A 22,072-nucleotide genomic window follows, 5' to 3' on the forward strand; every position below is an offset into this window, starting at 1 on the left:
ACTCACAACAGGTCTTTCACCCAAAATTCAGGGGACTGTGTCTCCAACGGACCATTACTATTAGACTAAAGTTTCATTTTCACTCACTGTTTGGTTAAGTATAGGAAAATGCCATGGATTGGGTTAAAAAGACATGTTTCACTCCAAAGTTCAACTCCATTTCCTGGGTTACCAGGGTGTCCTGACCTGTCTAATATGTACAAACGTTTAAAAGTTTGGGGTCACCCATACAATTTCATGTTTTCCATGAAAATCCACACTTTTATTCATGTGCTAACATAATTGCACAAGGGTTTTCTAATCATCAATTAGCCTTTCAGCACCATTAGCTAGCACAATGCAGCATTAGAACACAGGAGTGATGATTGATGGAAATGTACCTCCTATGGAGATATTCCATTAAAAATCAGCCGTTTCCAGCTAGAATAGTCATTTACCACATTAACCATGTCTACACTGTATTTCTGATTATCACTGAAAGAGACTGCTTTTCTTTTAAAAATAAGGACATTTCTAAGTGGTCCCAAACTTTTGAGCAGTAGTGTGTGATTGACAAACACTGAGCAACAATAAAATAAAGGCAAAGGTATGGTAATTAGAAATGTATTCCTAATACATGACAAGCAAACATTTAGGTAAACGTATTTGAGAATGCACTGAGTTACATAGGAACATGTGTAGACAGAGCTGGTCAGGCTCAAAGTCGACAGTTTTGTTTGAAAATGTTCCACTAATAATGGCTATGGCCTGCTTTACATGTAAGTTTAAGTAGCTGCCTTCTTTTGCACGTGAGGCAGCGCGGTGTTACCTCACAGCTGGATGGTTCTGGGTTTGATTTTGATCGACTGTTCTGTGTGGCGTTTGCATGTTCTCCCTGTGTCGGTATGTGTTTCCTACAGGTGCCAGGGTTTCCTCCCATAGTACACAGACAGACATACATGGCAGCTTAATTGATGATTCTTAATTGTTTGTAGGTGTGAGGGTGTATTGTTGTCTGTATCTCTGAGTTGGCCTCCTCTGTGAAGAAGTGGAAATCTGTTCAGAGTGTACCCTGCCTTTTGCCTAATGTCAGCTGGAATAGGTTTCAGCCCTCTCTGCAGGACAAAGTAGGTATAGCAAATGAATGGATAAATGTATTCATATTTGTACATGCCAGTGGGCCACCACAATAAGAGCAGACGTAACAATATGTTAATTCCACTACAGGAGGGACCTAATGTTCTAGGGTAGAAAACATATGGTAACATCGACTGAGATTTCTTACTACAACCACTATTAAGCTATGCTTAAAGCTGTTGTCCTGTGAGTAGTCTACTACCAAGCTGCTGACTCTCAGAAACTTGTCTTCTGATTCTGTTATGGTTTTGTCTCCAGTTTCTGAGTGCCTTTTGATGGTGAAGAAGACTCTACTCACTGACACCTTGACTTTCTTCACATTTTATCTGTAGGAAAGACCTACATGTTAAGTGTTAAGATTGTCTGTTTCTCTTCTATTGTTAATTGTCTTTTCCTCTACATTTTTATATCAACACACTACTTTCTGCAGTACAATACCGTTCAAATAATGCTCTGGAGGGTCTGGTGCCATGGTGTGTTCCAACACTACTTTTATGCAGACAGAGGGGGTTGGAAGTAATCAAGAAAAGTTGGGACACTGTAGGATTTGGTAGCACCAACTTTCAAGACTTCATCAACTTCCTGTGCTGGGTGGAGGCATGTGCAGTATGTTAGCTGTTCCTAGGACTGCACTCCTCTGGACAGAGACCTCAGACCTGTTGTAACCTGAAACTCTTGCAAATTGAGGATCGCAGCCCCTAATGCTCCCATTACCCTGGTTCCACTGTGGGCTTCACCTTCCACATCTGTTCCAGTTGTTCCTTCTTGCCACTTGTCAGTCTGGAACCTGATGTCCTACTGTCCTGTCCCAGCTTGCCTTACACCCTGTCACTATGTGCTGGACTGTTTACATTAATGTTTGCACTGATGCCGACAGGTAACAAAGTGTTGGTTTCATGAGTGTTCATAGTCAAAACTCTGATGAGACCTGCCAGGTGCACACAATCAAAGCAAATCAACAACGGACACATAAATCAGATCTCACGGGTGTGGCAGTCAGCCTGCAGTGCATAAATTCAAGAATATACAGTGGATATGGCTGTACAATGAAAGCTAAAATAATAGATAAGTTTAATCAACCTTTATTTGACAGATTCAACAAAAACTGGTCATTGTAATTCAGCTTGTAGGCTGAATTATTGTCTGCATGAGGAGAGTTTGCAGCACAGCAGTACATTGTACAATATATTCCAGTGTCAGGAATGTTTAATGTGTGAATGTGGCTGTAATTGACAAATAGGTGATATCACTCCATTTTCTTTGACAACTCTAGGTATTATGTAAGGCAAATTTCATCTAGGGAAGAAACCTATTCTTTTGTAACTAAAAAAAAAGCATATATCAAGTATGGGTAGTAATTTTTAGTGTGTCTGTTAGTTTTTTAATGAAATTATAAGTATAATGTGTATGGCTTTTAAGTTTGACACTTAAAAAGTGTGCAGGTGTAGTAAAGGGTGAACAGCACGAAAAGAAGCTGAATTCAATTTGTGGCCAATGTGAAGCCACAGCTGTCAGTCAAACTGATATTTGACTGCAGGTCGTGTTTATGGTCTCTCACCATGTACAGTAGATCTTACATGGCAAGCACTGGCCATTTGGATTTGTGTGATTATGTGTGTGCATTGGGGGCAGTTAGTCAGGGTTCAAAGTAACCAGGGAACAGCAACAAAACACTGCAGCCTCCAAACTCCCAGGCTGTCATCAGTCCTGTGCTTGGACAGAGTCATAGGTCTGTGGTCATCTTCTGCCATCTAGTGGCAGAAAGACAGAACATGTGTATCTTACAATTAAAGCATGGCCTGGATGATTATGCATGTTTTAGCTTATTTAATCCTAATCATATACTCTTTATATTGCTGGGTTTTTTTGCTGTTGTTGCTTCTGTCTTCATTTAAGTGTTATAAACATCATAGTAACCTCATTATTTTTAAGCTACTCTATATTACTGTATATGTGTATGCTGTACGTGACAGACAGCACGATACATTTAGAAAGCCGGCTACATGTGGGTAATGTTGCACATATTAACTAACTTAATATGAAAACTTTCTTAAAAGGTGTAATTAATTAAAAAATGTGAACAGTTATAAACAGAGTAAACGGTGATTACAGAGATACATTAATGATAATTGCAGTAACAGGAAGAAATAATCATTTATGTTGAACTCTTTTTTTCTAAAGTATTCTTTCGCTGTATTGTGGGGAGGGCGTGTGTTAGTTTTAGCTGCTTAAGGTTTTCGTGGGGGTGTAGTATCCTGAAATGGGTCAGATATCACACCACAGCACAGGAACATATCAAACAGTAAATATCAACACAATAAGAGAACCAGGAGACCCATCTTGAAAAGCACAGAAGGTTCATTGCAAACTGTATCATTTGAAGTATATTTACTGGTTCACTGCATTATCTCAGTCAGTAAGAATCTATTTCTCAGAATCCCTCAGAGTGACGATTTAGGATTAATGCCTTGCTCAATGCAGAAGGCAGGGTGGAGTCCTGTCTAAGTCAATAACTCTCTCTCATCACCAAGTTACGAAAAGTTTCATTAACAGCTTTGATAAAGTTTTTTTTTTCGGAACACATTGGCCATGTTAAATTGGCAACAAAATGTTATATTCAGCTTTTTTTGACTTCTAAGAGTAACTTACCAGTGTGTGTTCACAGTCTGACATATGAGATCTTCTGCTACTGTGCTGGTTTTTGTGTGTATGTACACTACCATTCAAAAGTTTGGGGTCACCCAGGCGATTTCATGTTTTCCATGAACTCACACTTTTATTCATGTGCTAACATAATTGCACAAGGGTTTTCTAATCATCAATTAGCCTTTCAACACCATTAGCTAACACAATGTAGCATTAGAACACAGGAGTGATGGTTGCTGGAAATGTTCCTCTGTACCTCTATGGAGATATTCCATTAAAAATCAGCTGTTTCCAGCTAGAATAGTCATTTATCGCATTAACAATGTCTAGACTGGATTTCTGATTCATTTAGTGTTATCTTCTTTGAAAAAAACTGCTGTTCTTTCAAAAATCAGGACATTTCTAAGTGACGAAACTTTTGAACAGTAATGTATTTGTGTGTATGTGTGTGCATGTTTTGGGGCGATGGGACTGATAGTCATTCCACCAGGTCACCATTTATCATTCTCATGTCCTGTCACACCCAGTTGTCTTCATGTTACGTAACACTGACAGTAAGCGGGAAACTGGGAATAGCAGAAGAACGCTGGTTTGCATCTATTTAAGACACACACTTGTGGAGCTTTTGTAATATATTTACAGGCTGAGCCTAATTGCCCTCTGCATCCCAAACACACAGATACATGAAGAAACACACTTTGCTGACGTCACACAGCACCGCTATTCCATGAAAAGAATTTTCTACTGTCTCGCTGTGGTCGTAATCATTATCGTGGCAGCTGAACTGTGAAAGAACAAACTGTCATCAGCTTGTGGTGACACATGTAGGTTTGTCAGATAGAAAAGCAGCAGGTGGAGCTACACAGAAAATATGTGGACTTCTTTGTATTGTCATGTACACACTTAAACCCTGCAAACCTCCCAGAGAGTTAACTTTTTGCATGTTACAAAATGAAGCAAACCAATCTGCATATCTGTATTTTCAAATCTTGTCATGATGTTTCCAAAAATACCAAATTTCTCAGGGTGAATTATGGGAAAATATGCACAAATAGATTGATCAAGATATATTTGCACTGCAGGTATAGTGTAGCTATAAATGCATGGTGTCGTTGGCATCAATGCAGTGCTCAAACAGGTAGCTTATATAATATTGTCATCCGAAGTAAAAAATGTTTTTCAATTTTTAGGCAAATGTGGAAGAATAGCTACTCATATTTAGCTAGTTGCTTTACATGATGTTCAATTTGCAGATGCTTTTGCCCAAAGACACTTGCAGTAAGTGCATTCAGCAGATTTCTTTTGCAGATCATCCATCCATCCATCCAGTATCTATACACCACTTAATCCTCATTTGGGTCACAGGGGAGCTGGAGTCTATCCCAGCTGATTTAGGGTGAAGGCAGGGGACACCCTGGACAGATCACCAGTCTATCACAGGGATACATATACAGACAAACAATCACACTTGCATTCACACCTACGGGCAATTTAGAACAATCAGTTAACCTCAGCATGTTTTCGGACTGTGGGAGGAAGTCAGAACACCCGGAGAAAACCCACGCATGCACAGGGAGAACATGCCAACTCCATGCAGAAAGATCCCAGGAATGCCAGGACGCGAACCAGGGATCTTCTAGCTGCAAGGCGAAAGTGCTAACTATGCCACTGTGCAGCGATTTTGTAGTTCATATTATCTGGAAATCCATTTGATCATTTATTTTGTTGAATTTAATCAAGCAATCGAGTTTTCTGTGTATACAGCTAGTCATCACAAATAAACACCAAACATCACACGAATGAAAATAATACACTACCGTTGAAAAGTTTGGGGTCACTTAGAAATGTCCTTATTTTTGAAAGAAAAGCAGCTTTCTTCAATGAAGATAATATTAAATGAATCAGAAATCCAGTCTAGATATTGTTAATGTGGTAAATGATTTCTCTAGCTTAAAATGATTGATTTTTAATGGAATATCTCCATAGGGGTACAGAGGAACATTTCCAGCAACCATCACTCCTGTGTTCTAATGCTACATTGTGTTAGCTAATGGTGTTGAAAGGCTAATTGATGATTAGATTCATGAAGAATACAGGCACATGAATAAAAGTGTGAGATTTCATGGAAAACATGAAATTGCCTGGGTGACCTCAAACTTTTCAACGGTAGTGTATGTGAACTAGGAAATCTGGGCTCCAATTTTAATGTTTTTTTTTCACAGCTCTGATATCGTGTTAATGACTACACAGCACACATGCTGCTGCAGCACACATACAACTGCGTAAAAGAGGATGCAGATGAACAAACGTGGTGATGCTCATTTGTATTCCGGCCTTTCAAAATGGCAATTCACGAGAGAGTATTTAGCACTTTGTTGTTGTGCTATTTGAAATTATTTTTGGTCTCAGTCATAATGATGGTATGGTGAATCCTTTGTGGGCACGGATGCCATTTGTGAGGGAAACCCTGGATGAGTCAGGGGCCCCGGAGCTGGACCTGGATCAGAGAGCTGTCACTGATCTGTTGTCAGTGGACCAAAATCTCTAGTCTATTACTAGCCCGCCTTAGTAGATGGTCCCATTTGGGTGGGAGGTGCACTTTTAGTTCACAATTCCTCCCTCTTCAAAGGGTTTGTTACCAAAAATCGGCATGAACAGTATGTGTGGAAAGTACAAAATATAGATGGGCAAAGGATTTAGGTCACAAGGGTTAATGTACTTCGTGACTATCCACCTCCATCTTCATTTCAGCTTTCCCTTGCCCAGCTCCAGTGTTGTTAAATGCGGACTCACCACAACAGCAGCCATTATCCCACGGCATACATTTGTTGCGTGTGACACAGTCTATAATTGTGGCTCTGGACTGAAGCGTGTTGCGTCCATGTTGTTCGTGCCATTGCACCGGAGTGATATTGGATTACTGGAAAGCTTGTGGCAGTAGAATAAGCATTATGTACTGTCTGGGTCTTCCTGCTGAGTAACTCTATATGTGGTGAGAGTGGCTTGGCTGCGTCAGTCTCATTCCCAAACAGTGCTCCTATACCACACTGGCTCTCATCTTACCATGTAACCTTTTCTGACTGGGGATTTTTAGAGATTGTCCGACAGGGTACATTTAAACCTCCCACTGGCCTCAACACCAGACCAATCAACCACCACTCTGCTCCTACTTTCATAGCTCTATGTTGTGTTGCCATGTCCTGCGTAAATTGTCAGACACCTAATATAGTGGCTGTGCTATGGACGAGTCTAAGAAAATAACAGAAGTGAAGGACACAGCAATGTGAAATAATATGTTGTTTACTGTCTCTTTCCTTGTACACCTAGAAAAATAGTTCATAACATTTTTGGAAGCTTCATGTGATTTCCAGAATAATGCTATGAAGATACATTTGTGGGTAGGCAGAGTCATTATTTTTATGCACTATTATCAATGTCTTGACTCAAATAATGTCTGCTAGGTGTGAAATGCCCCAAATGTGTTCCACTGAGTTCAGGTCAGGTGATATATTTGTCCAGGTCAAAATTTGCACTTTGGTTTTTGTTCGAAACGCTTGTGTGATTTGTGCCGTTCTTATATTGAAATGTTTCTCTCTGCCAAGCTGCTGCAGACTGGGAATCATTTTGTAGCCAGTATTGTAGTATATCCACAGGCACTGATGTTTCCATCTATAAATGACATTTTCCCAACAATATTTGTTCTCATGCGGCTCAATTTCATCACACTTCCACATCTGTGCTTCACTGTCAGGACTTTGCATTCATTGTGGTAGTCCTGGTGTCCAGTGTCCACTTTCATCTTCAAGTCTCACAGATTTCTGAATACCTCTGGCAATTCTTGTCCATGTGGAGCCAAGATGAAAATATGCAGTTAGATATAGCAGATAGGTCCAAGACTGAGAAAGTTCTGATGTTCACAAATCATTTTCTATCCATATTCAGGTAATTGGGCTAATTGGAAATCACAAGTGTACTCAGTTTTGTTTCCGTGATCATAACTTAACTAACTTGTCTGTCAGTGATCACAGGACTTTCTACCCCGGGGCCTATAGTTTCAGTATAATCATCCTAAAGCATTTGTTTTTTATTGCTCATAAAAGGAAATACTCTACTTGTCAATTGAGAAATCATGCGATTACTGAGAGGTGATACATTTTGGAGTCATTTGACATTAAGTAATATTGCACTATAGTTGTTTGATTGTCCAGTGTATGTTTTTACAACAGCTTTATAACATGGATTGTATAGTGTTTTATTTATATTGAAAGCTCAACATGGCTGAAGAATATCAGTTAATGTTGCTTAAGTGTGATTATAGTTGAGGCATCCTTTCAGTCAATCAGAAATAAATGTTTTCCTCATCCATATGTCATACTTTATGAATGGATAAAACACAAATAAATAAATAAAAATTTTAAAAAATACTTTGGATTTCCTGTCCAAGAGTTTTTGATGAGATCTGGTAATCTTTGGAGAGTCTATCTGCTGTTGTTTAACCCATCAGATATAAGATCTGGGGTGTTAATGTTGAGTGCAAAGATCCAATTGGAAAAACTAATCTGAAACATATTTTTTAAATGTCCGAAGCTTTTTTTTAAAAGCACTTTTACTTTGTGTTCCATTGGATAAATATTTTTTGCTGAAATGCAGCTTTAAAACCCTTGAAGGTTACAATGCAAGGGACCGTCGCTGCTATATGTTAAGCAATGACAACAAAAAGAAATTTGTTTTCTGATCACTGTTCTCTTCATCCTTTCAGTGGCAAAACGTGCATTTCAATAGTATATACTGTATTCTGTCTGCACTTGCACAGTGTCCTCTTTCATTCTCACCTTCGCTGGTAAATAAGCACTGAGGATACAAGTGTTAACCCTGACAGCTGACGAGCGGCCTGTACTAGGAACAGAACGAGGAATAGAGTGTAGGTCAGGTTTTTCCGGTGCTGACAGATGGGTGCCAGTATATAGGCGCCAGCGCTTTGTCACCCTGCCTACTCCAGATAGCACTGTACTGAGACATGGAAAAGTTTGAGGTCAGTGTGTGCAGTCAGACATTTGTCAATAACTGTGTCTGTTCATGCTTATGAAGTTATGTGTCAGTATCAAAGTGTATATCTGTGTCAGTCCATCCTTTTTAATTCTTTGCAACAACATGTGCTGTGAGTTTCCTCTCCCACAATCCCCTTCTGCTCTGTATCAACAGTTCTTAGGTGTCACTGGGATCACCTGTTTCCTGTTTTCTTCCGTTGTCTTCTTGTCCTCACATTTGAGTGGACACTGAGTCTATACTGGGAGCTGTGCGGCTCTTTCTGGTTGATGGACTCCATATAAAACCAAACCTGTTGTTTCCTGTTGGTATCTTTCTTCACCAAATTCAATCAGTCACCAATTGTTCATCTAAAAAATTAGTTATCTGTATTTGAACACAACATTTACCATGGATGCAAAATTTTTTGGTAACAAAACGCTTGTAGCAAAATGTACAACACAATCAAGTATTTCAATCTTCAACAGATACATTAAATGATTCAGATAATTACCATTAAAATCAAAAAGCAAAACAAATTTTTGCCAAGGTTGGATATTTATATTTACTGAATTATAAATATAGTTTAAAGAATAATAATGTGAAAAGTATTCAGCTTAGAGTTGATTTGGTAAAATTACATTTGATTGTAATTCAGACTGTAACCTCATATCAGCAGTTTTGGAAAAAAAAATGTAATTTTTGTAACCAAAATAAGACTTGTGGCTCTTAAGTGAGGAAATATTTTTTAATAGGAAGTCTTGCCCTAGGAATTACTGGTAATTATGCAATGTTGTGCTGACACATCCACTCAGTGAAAACAAGTGAGTTATGAGAACCGAGCGGCATTTGTTGAGGTTTAGAAATACTCACAATGCTTGTGTTTGTAACTGAGGTCCAGCAGTTAATGATGTTTTTGTGGCCTTGCACACACTTGCACCTGTTGCTGTATGTAACAATATGATAACCATATATTTTATATATAAAATATACTGTACACTAACACCACACCATCGGCTGAAACATTGACAGAGTTCTTAAAGATGAGATCTGGACATCTTAGGTTCTTTTTGATTGACTGTACATTTTATTTGTTTGTCTTACTTTTTATGGCGTCATATTTCAGTCCCAGATTCTTGGGATTCTGACACCCGACTGAAGGGCTTTTGAAGTGTCTCAAATGTCACATAGCGATCCTCCCCAGCATCTCCCCCTAACCCCCATCAATCCCCAACTGCACACCCGAGCCCTCAGCTCTTATCACTGGCCACTCGGTCCCTGACGTCCACAGGGGGCTGCACTTTAATTTGGAGAACAGCCATTTGCTATTCTTAAAACTCAACTCTGTGGTTCTGCATTGGAGGAGAGATATCTGTTCTTCCTCCACTTCTTTTCTTCTGCCTGTAGCTTTGTCTTGCAATATGTTTTTCGTTGTAGTTTCTGACAAGACTGTATGTAAGTGAACAGACTTGTTGGTGAGTGGGTAGTATTTGCTGTTTCTGAGGCAGGGATACTGTGATTTCAGTCATGAGCTCCAGCCTTGTCAACTCTTTAGCCAAAGTTTATGATCCAAATCCTCTTCATGGTCAGAAGCCTGGTGGGAGGAAGCTCTCGCTTAATGGATCAGACAAATCTCAAGCTACTTCTTCTTCATCATCTTCTTCCTCCTCTCATGATGCTGCCCTGCGCTGTGTGGAAAGCCGAATGGACTCCCTGAGCTCTCAGATGGAGTGCTTACTCAACATGCAGCAGACGGTCCTGACCCGGCTGGACGGCCTGTCCCAGGACGTCAGGGGTATGGGTCGGGATTTGGCCTCTCTGCGGGAAGAAGGCCGTAGCAGCAGACGTGGCTCAGGGCTAGAGGCGGCGTGCAGGGAGCTGTGCGGTGTGGTGGAAAGGGCCAGTGAGCGTATGGAGAGTCAGGGACGCAGGTTGGAAGGGGTGGAGAAGCTGGTGGAGGGCACCCAGCAGGTGATCAGCTTCATTGGGGAGGTGGTGAAGAGCTCCAGGCTGGTGGAGCTTTTGTTCAAACAGCCTGGAAACAAAGCCAGCAGGAAGGTGAGATATTCAACAACATTACAAGCAAGATTTTCTTCTAAGATGTAAAATCAAATCTATCCAGCCGCCTGTTCAGTTTTGTTTGTTTTTTTCTGTTTTCATCTTCAGCATCTGAACAAGGTGCAACGCAGCGTTCCCTTGTTGGTTCCAGTACTTTGTGCTGTGAATAGCAACATAGTGAGAGGTCTAATTGCATTGTGATCATTGCGGCAAATGCATAAACTGCTGTCTGAAAGGTTGTAAACGGAATCCTCCTGTGCAAATGACCTACATGTAGCAACATTTTAATAAGCCTGCTCTAAAACTAAATAGATGCTATTCATGGCTCTTAACAAGTTTCTGAATTCCGTCTTTGAACAACGATTCATTCCTTTCAGTTTTGACATGGCTCCTAGTTTATCTGTTCTTGGCTCTGCTGTATCTCAATATGTGCTTCTATGTAATGTTAAGTAGTTTTCCTTCGTGCAGAGATTGTCATTTACCTCTGAGGTGTAAATGATTAGTGTCAGACTTGTTATCTTACCCTAACCATGTCTTTATCAGCAGTGTGTCAGACTGCAGCTGGGCAGAGACACTTTAGCACTTGACTGGCCTATTCTGAATAGGTGGCATTAATGTAGTAAATGATTAGATGCACTGGGGTCCTTTTATGTAACACCACATAGTTCACATCATAATTGCCTGTTATTCTCCATGGGTGGAAGAATAAGAAGATTGTTTCATGGTTTTTACTGGTCTTTTAAGAATATCTGTTAATGTCTGTGCCTTTGAGCACTTCATATACTTGAATTTTGACTGATTCCGAGATGTTTTTTCAGTTTTTTTGGAATTGGGCTGTGGCTGAGTAAACAGATTTGTGACACTACATGTCTTATGTTTGAGTGACAGGGAAAGTGTAGTGTCATCCTAACTTCTCTGTTATTGCAAAAACACCAGTATTGTGCATTAAAAAATGTATTTCCCTTACAGTACATTCCTTATGCACTGTATATTACATGCTGGAAAGAGTAAAAGTGATTCCTGTGTTGTGCAACATGTCGTCTGCTACAGATAACATGTGACCTTTCCTCTGTCTCTAGGAGTTGACATCCGCTCAGCAGAACATCATACCATAGCAACAGAAACAAACAGTCTGTCTTGCTATCTAACTATTGTATACATGGAAATATCGGGCATAACTCTTGTAGGGCCATCAGACTCCTGGCTCCACTAACATAGAAGTTACTTCCGTAGAGCAGAGGAATTCCTTTGAATGTGACACTCTGATACCTGATTCAAGTTTTGTTCCACACTGCATTTTGATGTGACCATGTCTAATGCTTTATCTTTATCTCTTCCTTTCACAACAAGGCAAAAGATGACAAGGATAAAGCCAAGCTGAGCCTGAAGGGCTTGAAGGCCCAGAAGAAGCGGAAACCTCTGGAGACGTCAGGTAAACTTAAACATGAGATTACACATTATTGGAACTGCATAGGAAATATACTATAGTCAAACAAATTCAGAATTTTTGAGAATGATTCTAAAAATTGGGGCACTGAGCAGAAAGTAATACAACTGTAACGGCCAAGGCAGTTTTTGACATAAACACTATATATAAAACAAACATACAGATTAAAAAAAAACAAAAACAAACAAACAAACTAAATGGGCCATGTTGGAGTTGAAAAATCAGCTGGTCACTGCTCTGCGGTGGACAGTCTATGTTATGGTGACACAGGTAGTTTGGCATGTCGGTACTGCAATTTCTTTCTACTTATCAGATGACATACACATAGATGTTGATACTGTATATCTGCAATATTCCCCTATGCTCACACACTAACTTAGCACACTGACTTTGCCTGTAAGCGATCCAACAGGCTGAAATTAGTGCAGGATGTTCTAGCATTAATCTAAAACACAGCTGATACTGATAGGAATTTAGGTATTAGCTTTAAAACTTTCATATTACTCTGAATGTCATTTGTGACCTGAAGATCTGGACAAGTGGAAGGTTTGATCCATTAGTGGCAATACAAAAGATCAGTTAGTTACTACAGTTAATCCTATAAGAACCAGGTGGGTCTACATCAAAGTTTGTGCCAGTCCATGCAGCTTAACATAAAATATCAACCTGTGTATATATAGTGTGTGAATTTTATCCATTCCAGGGTCACAGATTATCAGATTACATCAAAAAATACTGTTTAATGTGGCATCAGAACAAAATATTTGCTAACCCTTATGGCTATATCTGTGCTTTCTTCACTTCAGACTCCTGTTCCCCTAATGAACCTGTACTGCAGGAACAGGTGGAAAAGCTCAACAGGCAGAACACTGATCATTCCCACGTAAACGCAGAGGTTGACGTCCAGAGGGGGGAGGACAGAGGAAGTGGAGGAAGACAGAAGTCTGCAGAGCTCATCCTGGATGGACCACATGCTTCTGCTGCCCAGTTAGAGGAAAGGCAGAAGCAACCTAAAGAAAGACAAAATGAAGAGGAAGAAGGGGATATCTTTGAGGATTCCGAAGCAGAAGAAGAACAACAACAACTGGCAGAAGATCCAGAACAGGGAGGAAAAGTAGAAGATGATGGGAAGAAAAAGCATAAAACAGAAGCAGAAGACTCATCAAAATCTGAAAAGGCGATCAGTGTCATGCCAGATATCTGCAAAACCTCTCTCCTGTCGCAGGAAAGGTATTTCTTGCCAGTCACAAGACTTCTTCTTGTAACCTTTTCTGTCTCTGTGTTGTTAGTTCAAGTAAATGTGTGTATTTGTATTTCTTTGTGTAATAGAAGTTGCCGCATGCTTGATCTTTAAAAATGATCAAGTAATCTGTTGTTTCCTCTAACGTGAAGCTCGGAGGAGCTTGGCGATGTGGCCACTTGTAGCAAACGTCGTGTCACAGAAGAAGATCTAGTGAAGGACGACCTCAAAAAAAGCCGAGTGGAAGACAATGAAGTGGAGAATGCTGATGGACAGGTGGTGGAGGGGGCCGAGCCACAGCCCTCCAAATCTGATGAGGCAAAGACAGAAGCTGAAGAGGAGAGGAAGGAGGGAGAATCTACAGTGAAGGAATTTATCATTGGTAAGAAATGAAATGTTTTCATTTGTGTTTACAATGTATGCATGCATGAGAAGAAAACAAAGAAGTTTGGTATGAGAGAAGGGGTGGAGGTATAGAGGTGACCACAATGTGTAAATTTCAGTTTGGGTAAAATTTAGCTGTATGGATGTTTTTTCAGGATATTAGTGATTGCATCAGCTTGTATTAAGGCATTTAGACATTGGCTTCAGCATGTACACTACCGTTCAAAAGTCTGGGGTCACTTATAAGCAGTTTTTTCAATGAAGATAACGTTAAATTTATCAGAAAAACAGTCTAGACTCTAGACTGTTGTTGAATTTAGTCAAGCAATCAAGTTTTCTGTGTGTACAGCTAGTCATCACAAGTAAACGCCAAACATCACAAGAATGAAAGTAATACACTCTTATTCAAAAGTTTGGGGTCACTTAGAAATTTCCTTATTTTTAAAAGAAAAGCAGTTTTTTTCAATGAAAACAACATTAAATGAATCAGAAATACAGTCTAGACATTGTTAATGTGGTAAATGACTATACTAGCTGGAAACAGCTGATTTTTAATGGAATATCTCCATAGAGGTACAGAGGAACATTTCCAGCAACCATCACTCCTGTGTTCTAATGCTACATTGTGTTAGCTAATGGTGTTGAAAGGCTAATTGATGATTAGAAAACCCTTGTGCAATTATGTTAGTACATGAATAAAAGTGTGGATTTTCATGGAAAACATGAAATTGTCTGGGTGACCCCAAACTTTTAAACGGTAGAGTATATACTAGTTTATAATGGTGTCAACTTTATATTGTGTTGCTGAAACAAAATGGACACAGGTACAGTTCTACTTCCATATCCACTTTGGATGTGCTTCCTTTGCTGTCATACAGACAGCTACACAAGATCCTTAGTTTTTACAGCTGCAAACAAAAAACAAGTAAGAAAAATTTTAGCCACTAAAGATACATGTAAGGCTCTGTATTTCTAAAATCTGGGCAACAGTCCTGTTTGGCATGATTCTCCTTTTGTGTCAAACCCACGTATAGCAGGCATTCCATGTACGCAACTTGTTGAGATAGTCATTTGACCTTTTTTTGCCCAGACTTTCAAGCAGATTCAGTGTCATAATAGCATGCCTGTTCAAGCGTCAGCAACATGTCAGTCAACACAGCTGGCAGAGCAGATAATAAGACACTGGCATGCTGCTATTTTGATCCACCTTGTTTCTGGGGGCCGAGGCCTCCTCCTCAGCCTCTATTTCACTATATATGTTCAGTACCAGCAATTTCCTTTCTCACCCTTTGTGTTTTGTTTCTTTTTTGTTACCTCTGTTGTTTCTTCAGACTCAAGCCCTCCACCGTTAGCACCTTTTGACCACCGCATTGTGACTCCTAAACCTCATCAGATCGCCACCTACTACACTATCAACAGAGACGAGGTCCTAGGAGGGTGAGTGACCAGAACACCACAGAATATACACCTCCCATTACAACAATAAAGAACTTATTTTTATTTCACTTAGTTACAGCCACAGATACTTCATTCACTTCACTCCATCAGCCTTCTCTGATGAAACACCTGGGATCTCACACTCTTAACAGTTTTTTTTTCAAGACCTCGTTGCTGCCCCCTAGAGGGCAAATTGTTATGTTCCTAGGGGGGTACTTCTGAAATAGCGGGCCTCTCTGACGTGATAGACTGGTGCTAAATCCTGCCTCTCAAAGTGAAGATTACTCCTCAGCACGCAAGCACATTTCTCAAATTAGTGACATGGCACACAGCAGAGACCTAATTTCTAAATGACTGAATGAGCTTATTATGATGTATGCGTATAAGTAACAGCCGCAACAAATGATTGTTTTTATATTGGATTAATTTGGCAGCTTTACGTCACAACTGATTCATTGTCTTGGCCTTTAAACCTGAGAAGACACTGAGAAATAAAATTTACAAGTTCCCCCAAGTTAACATCAAGTCAAATCAAATTGCTTGTTTTGTTTAAACCAGCTGGTGTATATATTTATAGGATCTGGTACTGTCCAAAGGCTAATCCAAACAGTGCAAAACCTGATATTCGGTTTACAGTCATATTAAACAACAGCAAGAGAAGCTGGAACCAGCGAATGTTCAGCTTGACAAACGACTGATATTTCAGCACTAGAATTATTAATGTTTAACAATACAATTCAATTTCCAAAATGGTTCCTCTTCGACGCTGCATCTCATCTATCTACGTGTTTCACTCATCCCTCTGTTTGCTTTTCTTTTATTAGGGGACGTTTTGGACAAGTCCACAAGTGCATAGAGAACTCGTCTGGTCTGACACTGGCTGCCAAGATCATCAAAGCCAGGAGCCAGAAAGAGAAGGTGCAGTAATAACCGTCCAGTGAATGCTGGCTATGAAACAGAATACATGCTCAGCAGTGCCTCTAAGATGCCATTTTTCCCAGACAGTCTAATGGATGGTTACTTTCGTCATTGCTAAGTACCATAAAGGATTATATTTTAAAAATAGGCACAGCTCAGCCATCTATGGGGCGTGGGTATGCCTCATTGTGTCTTTATTTCCCTTGGTCATCCAAAAGTGATGCTGGAGAGGTCAGGTGTCCCAGCATAGCTGTGTGGTTACATTATCATCTGAAGTATTCAAAAAACTCATCAAACTCACAGCCAAATCCTCAGATGACTCACGTTGCCAACAATGGCAGACAAAGCATGTCTGTTTTGTTTAATTTGTATATGATTATACTGCAAATATCTCTGATCAGAGATTGGGATTCAACATGACCTTAATGATTATTTGTAGTAAAACCCCATTTTTATTTACTCTCATGTAAATTAGATTTTTTTATTTGTAGTTTTCAGAATATCATATTGATCAAAACTATAATCAGTCATTGGTGATTAAGGTAATCTTATGTGAACATTTCAAAGCTGATGAACAACACAATGAACTGCACTGATGTTACTTGTTAATTTACTTGTTACTAAGTCTAAATTTACCTTGCAGAACTAAACGGCTTTGCCAATATTTCTCCTCAGTTTAGGCCACATCGCTCTTTATTTAGCTTAGTTTTAAATCTTTCACTTAACAATATGTGGTTTCATTTCAATCGTATCTCTGTCTCTCAGGAGGTGGTGAGGAATGAGATCCAGGTGATGAACCAGCTGAACCACGCCAACCTTATCCAGCTGTATGCTGCCTTTGAGTCACGCCATGACATCATTCTAGTCATGGAATAGTAAGTCTGTCTCTGAGTGCCGGTCTATACTGCATGCGCATGTGTTTGTTGTGTTAATACAACATGGTTTTAAGCTCTGCCTAGCTGTAACTTAGCTTGTCCTTGTGCTGTAGCGTGGAAGGAGGGGAGCTGTTTGATCGCATCATTGATGAGAACTACAACCTGACAGAGCTGGACACTGTGCTGTTTATACGCCAGATCTGTGAAGGGCTGCAGTACATGCACAAAATGTACATCCTGCATCTGGACCTCAAGGTACTTCAGTTCATTCTCTGTCATTGTTTCACTGCTTATCACATTTTTCTGTCATACTGATGTAGACTGCCGTTCAAAAGACAATTTCATGTTTTCCATGAAAACTCACACTTTTATTCATGTGCTAACATAATTGCACAAGGGTTTTCTAATCATCAATGAGCCTTTCAACACCATTAGCTAACACAATGTAGCATTAGAACACAGGAGTGATGGTTGCTGGAAATGTTCCTCTGTACCTCTATGTAGATATTCCATTAAAAATCAGCTGTTTCCAGCTAGAATAGTCATTTACCACATTAACAATGTCTAGACTGGATTTCTGATTCATTTAATATTATCTTCATTGAAAAAAAATGCTTTTCTTTCGAAGATAAGGAAATTTCTAAGTGACCCCAAACTTTTCTAAATATTAGTATTAATATCAACATACAGTAGATACTTTACTATTTACATTTTGAATTTGTATTTATTCATGTCTTCTATCTGCTATGTAAGCACAGCCTGCAGTTTAGCCTAGTTCTGCTGAATTTTTTGTCACAAGACGCTGTTAAGTCCCCGATGGCTTCTTGGTTGCAGAGAGAAGCGTATCTTTTTAGTTTCTTTAAGAATGTGTTTGTATAAACAGTTTATTTTTGGTGAATTTTTAAATGAGCTTAGATTTGCTTCATTTTCCTGACAGAATGCGTGAGACACATGATAGTTCAATTACTGTCAGAAAGTTTAGTATCTGATGATTCAGACTGATAAATGGTGACATTTTGGGGTTCAGATGGTTAAACCACTTTAAATACTCTACTGTAGTCTCTTGCTGAGCCTAAACACTGTAATAAAAAATGCTAGAGTCCACTCATAATGAAAAACCATAAACTGTCTAAAAAGCTCCCATTAAAGTTTATGTGTTCTCCCTATGAAAAACAAATTTGCAGTGCTTTCTGTCTTGTTTTTGTAACAATTTTTCTCAGCTGTGTCTGCCCCAGAAGGAAGAATTTGTCTGAAACATAGCATGTGTGTTCTTTTTCAGCCAGAGAACATTCTTTGTGTCAGCAGGGCTACTAACAAGATCAAAATCATTGACTTTGGCCTGGCCAGGAGGTAAAATTTATAGTCATCTTATCTTCCATAACTTGACTTTCTGAGGCCTGTGTGTGTCTCTTATGGGTCTGCTGTTGTGTCTCTTACAGATATAAACCCAGGGAGAAGCTGAGGGTCAACTTTGGAACACCTGAATTTTTAGCTCCTGAAGTCATCAACTATGAGTTTGTTTCATTCCCTACAGACATGTGGAGTCTTGGAGTCATCACTTACATGCTGTAAGTCAAAGATCCACATTCACACATGAACATACATGCAAGAAGACACAGCGCATAACCTCAATTTTATTTTATTTTTTTCTGTCCAGGCTCAGTGGATTGTCTCCGTTTCTGGGGGACGATGACAATGAGACACTGAACAACATCCTGGCCTGTCAGTGGAACTTTGAGGAGGAGGAGTTTACAGACATCTCTGATGAGGCCAAAGACTTTATCACTCGTCTGCTGGTGAAGAGCAAGAGCTGGAGGATGAGTGCAGCAGAGTCCCTCCGACACCCCTGGCTGTCAGACCGAAGTCTGCACTATCAACTCAATCAGAAGGTAAAGATAGCATCCAGTGTGAGATATATATATATATATATATATATATATATATTCACCTGGCAGATTTTGGCATGTGTAATGTTTCTATAAACATATTTTGAAGACAGCATGTCTTGGGGCTATTTCAGTTTTAAGTTGTGCCATTATAAGTGACTTCTGTAAATCCTCTCATTGCAGAAAAACAAGTGCCACTCCACACATGCTCCTCCTCCAGAGAGCTAGAGAGGTAAGAGCTTTATTCTGTAAGCTTATGTACAGCCTTGGATGTAATTATTCTGCCACTCTGACCAAGAATCGATGTTTTTGATGTAAAAAAAAAAAAAAAAAAAAAAAGTTTCATTTTAAACAGTTTTTAGCACACCTCTAATCAAGAAAATAATGAGACTATTTTTGGGATTTTTCAGGATTTTGTGAAAACGTTGCAAAATTGCAACAGCAGATCTTAGTGTGTATAAAAATATTATCATTTAATTTTTTACAAAGTCCACAGATGATTAGGTACTGGTGATTCAATACTATCAAAATATGTATCTTAAAATGAATTGTGTTGATATAAAATTGTTGAATGCGGTACAATAAAATGTTATTAATTTAATGAGTCAAAACTGTAATTGCAATCCATGCTAGAATGCACTTCCACACAATAAAAAATGGTAAGAAAATGATGTCATTACAACTTTCAATTTTTTTGAACTCGTAAAAGTGGAATTTTATTACATCAGTCCTCTACCATTTGTTCATATTTACATGTTGGACTTTGCTTGAACATCATAAGGATTTTCTGATGTCTCAGGACTCTTAATTGGTGGATGGCATTCTCCTTTGCATCTGTTTATATGTGAAACTGAAGGAAGCAGTTTGTTTTTTATCTGTGAAGCACAAACGAACATCACACTTGTTGCATGCAGTTGATGTACAGCACCTGTTAATGTTCTGTTAATCCTATACAAAATTAATAGAGTTAGCTTTTAACCTTAACCCCATTGAAAGAAATCCCCCAAAATTACATGTATTATATTTTTAAAAAGTAATTTGACTTCTCTATCTTTAAATATCTTTAGAATGAAGGAAAAAAATGCTACAGGTCAAATACTTTCTTGGAAAATTGTTGAAATTGTTCTAAAACAGAGAGCTAGGGGGTCAGTGGAAAATAGCCATGTTGTTTGAACTTGGAATGTGTTATGTCTCACAGTATTAATATTTTCCAGCCAAAAATGTTGCAGTTCAGAGTGTGGGATGCTGGGAAATGTAGAGTTTGTCTGCATTCAGTCAGAAATAGGTGCAGCTAGACAGCTTTAAATAAATGCTGCAATTTTGCAACTGTGGGCCTTAAAACGAATTTATTGCATGGATTGAATTATTATGAGACTGAAATTATTTAACCATAATGATTCAATTCAAATTAAATTATCTCTGTTTAGGCCTGTTTGTGTCGACTTGTAAAGAAACCAACAAGTGGTCTAATGATTATTGCCAAGGCTGTATCTGTTGGTTTATTTTTTTTAACTCAAAGTGTCTACTCTAAGGCATTTATTTTTTGTTGTTTTGTTCTGTTTCCCTTTTAGAAACACTGTGAGGCCCTCAGCATGCCTTCTGACAATGTAGGGCCTTGGAGCCCAACACTGGACCAATGCTGCTGTACTTGTATAGCCACTGTATAACTACTCTCCTCATGTTAGCTTCGCTCCAGAGCTGCTAGTTCTGACCCGAACAGTGGGAGAAACACAGGAAGAATCAAACACAGACTGAACCAGTGAGGACTCTCTAGCTCTGTGGTGTTTAAGTACTGTAGCTGCAAAGGTAACAAGAGACATAGAGTCTGCATTATATGTCACTTCTACAACTCCAAAACCTGAAAATCATCTGTTTAGCATCAAGAAAACACTGTGGTTCTTCTGCTGACAGTGGTCACTTTGTCATGTTGTCCTGGTTTTTTGCATGCTTTGCACTTTTTGTCCTATTTCCCCGTGATTCAGCAAACAACTTTAAACAAAATATGGATTGAATGCTGTTATTTAATTAATATATTTTGTGAATACAGATTTTTTTTCTTTTAATTTACAAGTCTTATAAAAATGATTTTCTTTCTTTCTCGAACATATGTTAAATACATTTTGAACTTGGTTGTAGTTGAAGTCACCCCATTAATTTATTTTGTATATAACACAACTCTGCATACACTCATTCCCCCTGAACAGTGAGAATATCTCAGTGACTGATTCTGATTCATGCCATAGTTCACCCACATTTTAGACTGCAATGCCTTCTGTATGCATTCATGCCGCTAGCTCGTCTTGCTTTGGCAGTTTGGAGTAGCCCTCTCACCTTCCATGAAGGCATAACGAACAACAGAATACTACCTATGAATGATTCATGTTTATGACTGAAGTGGATTCTTATGTTCATTTATTTCCTGGTTCAACACCAGACTGTACTTGAAGTACAAAGCTTTTATTCAAGATGTGATATTTTTCAGGGGCAACCGACAGGACTTCACTTAGTTATGCACATACTATATGTGTAAATACACAGTTCATCCTGATGGAGAGCCAACAACAGAGCAGAGAACAAACCAGTCATTGCTTTATTGTCCCAGTTTTTCAGTAATGGGGGGTTGGATGAGTATTTGATGCTCAATTGTTGGCTGTTCCATTAGGAAAAGGAAAAGCGTTGTGATTTGAATACTTGTTTATTTGAATTTATGATACTTTTTTCAAGTTTTCCGGTGTAATAATGATACGTTATTAAATGTAGAGTATAAATAAGTTAATAAATGATGCACTTCAAAAAAAAATTGCAGTGTTTCTTTCATCCATCCATTATCTATACACCATTTAATCCTCATTAGGGTCGTGGGGGGTTGGAGTTTATCCCAGCTGACTTAGAGTGAAGACAGGGGACACCCTGGACAGGTCACCAGTCTATCACAGGGCTACATATAGAGACAACTAACCACATTTACATTCACACCTATGGACAATTTAGAAGCACCAATTAACCTGAGCATGTTCTTGAACTGTTGGAGGAAGCCGGA

General features: G+C 39.0%; 1 protein-coding gene across 3 annotated transcripts in view; it reads left to right on the top strand.

Annotated features, from left to right (window-relative positions):
* Positions 1-21,832, top strand: part of mylk4b (myosin light chain kinase family, member 4b) — a 41,051-nt gene extending 19,219 nt beyond the window's left edge. For 2 of the 3 annotated variants that reach the window (XM_035951535.2, XM_035951536.2), the window contains 12 exons: positions 12,196-12,277; positions 13,099-13,522; positions 13,685-13,914; positions 15,248-15,353; positions 16,178-16,271; positions 17,037-17,146; positions 17,260-17,401; positions 18,426-18,496; positions 18,586-18,714; positions 18,804-19,035; positions 19,216-19,264; positions 20,604-21,832. In XM_035951535.2, the coding sequence (XP_035807428.1) occupies positions 12,196-12,277; positions 13,099-13,522; positions 13,685-13,914; positions 15,248-15,353; positions 16,178-16,271; positions 17,037-17,146; positions 17,260-17,401; positions 18,426-18,496; positions 18,586-18,714; positions 18,804-19,035; positions 19,216-19,260 (1,665 nt within the window). In that variant the 3' untranslated portion in view covers positions 19,261-19,264; positions 20,604-21,832. Of the gene's footprint in view, positions 1-10,097; positions 10,846-12,195; positions 12,278-13,098; positions 13,523-13,684; positions 13,915-15,247; positions 15,354-16,177; positions 16,272-17,036; positions 17,147-17,259; positions 17,402-18,425; positions 18,497-18,585; positions 18,715-18,803; positions 19,036-19,215; positions 19,265-20,603 lie in introns of those variants that run through there. The other variant, XM_023277523.3, reaches the window with a different exon arrangement.
* The last annotated feature ends 240 nt before the right edge of the window (positions 21,833-22,072 follow it).

This window comes from Amphiprion ocellaris, chromosome 2 (assembly GCF_022539595.1).
Source record: "Amphiprion ocellaris isolate individual 3 ecotype Okinawa chromosome 2, ASM2253959v1, whole genome shotgun sequence".
NCBI lineage: Eukaryota > Metazoa > Chordata > Actinopteri > Pomacentridae > Amphiprion > Amphiprion ocellaris.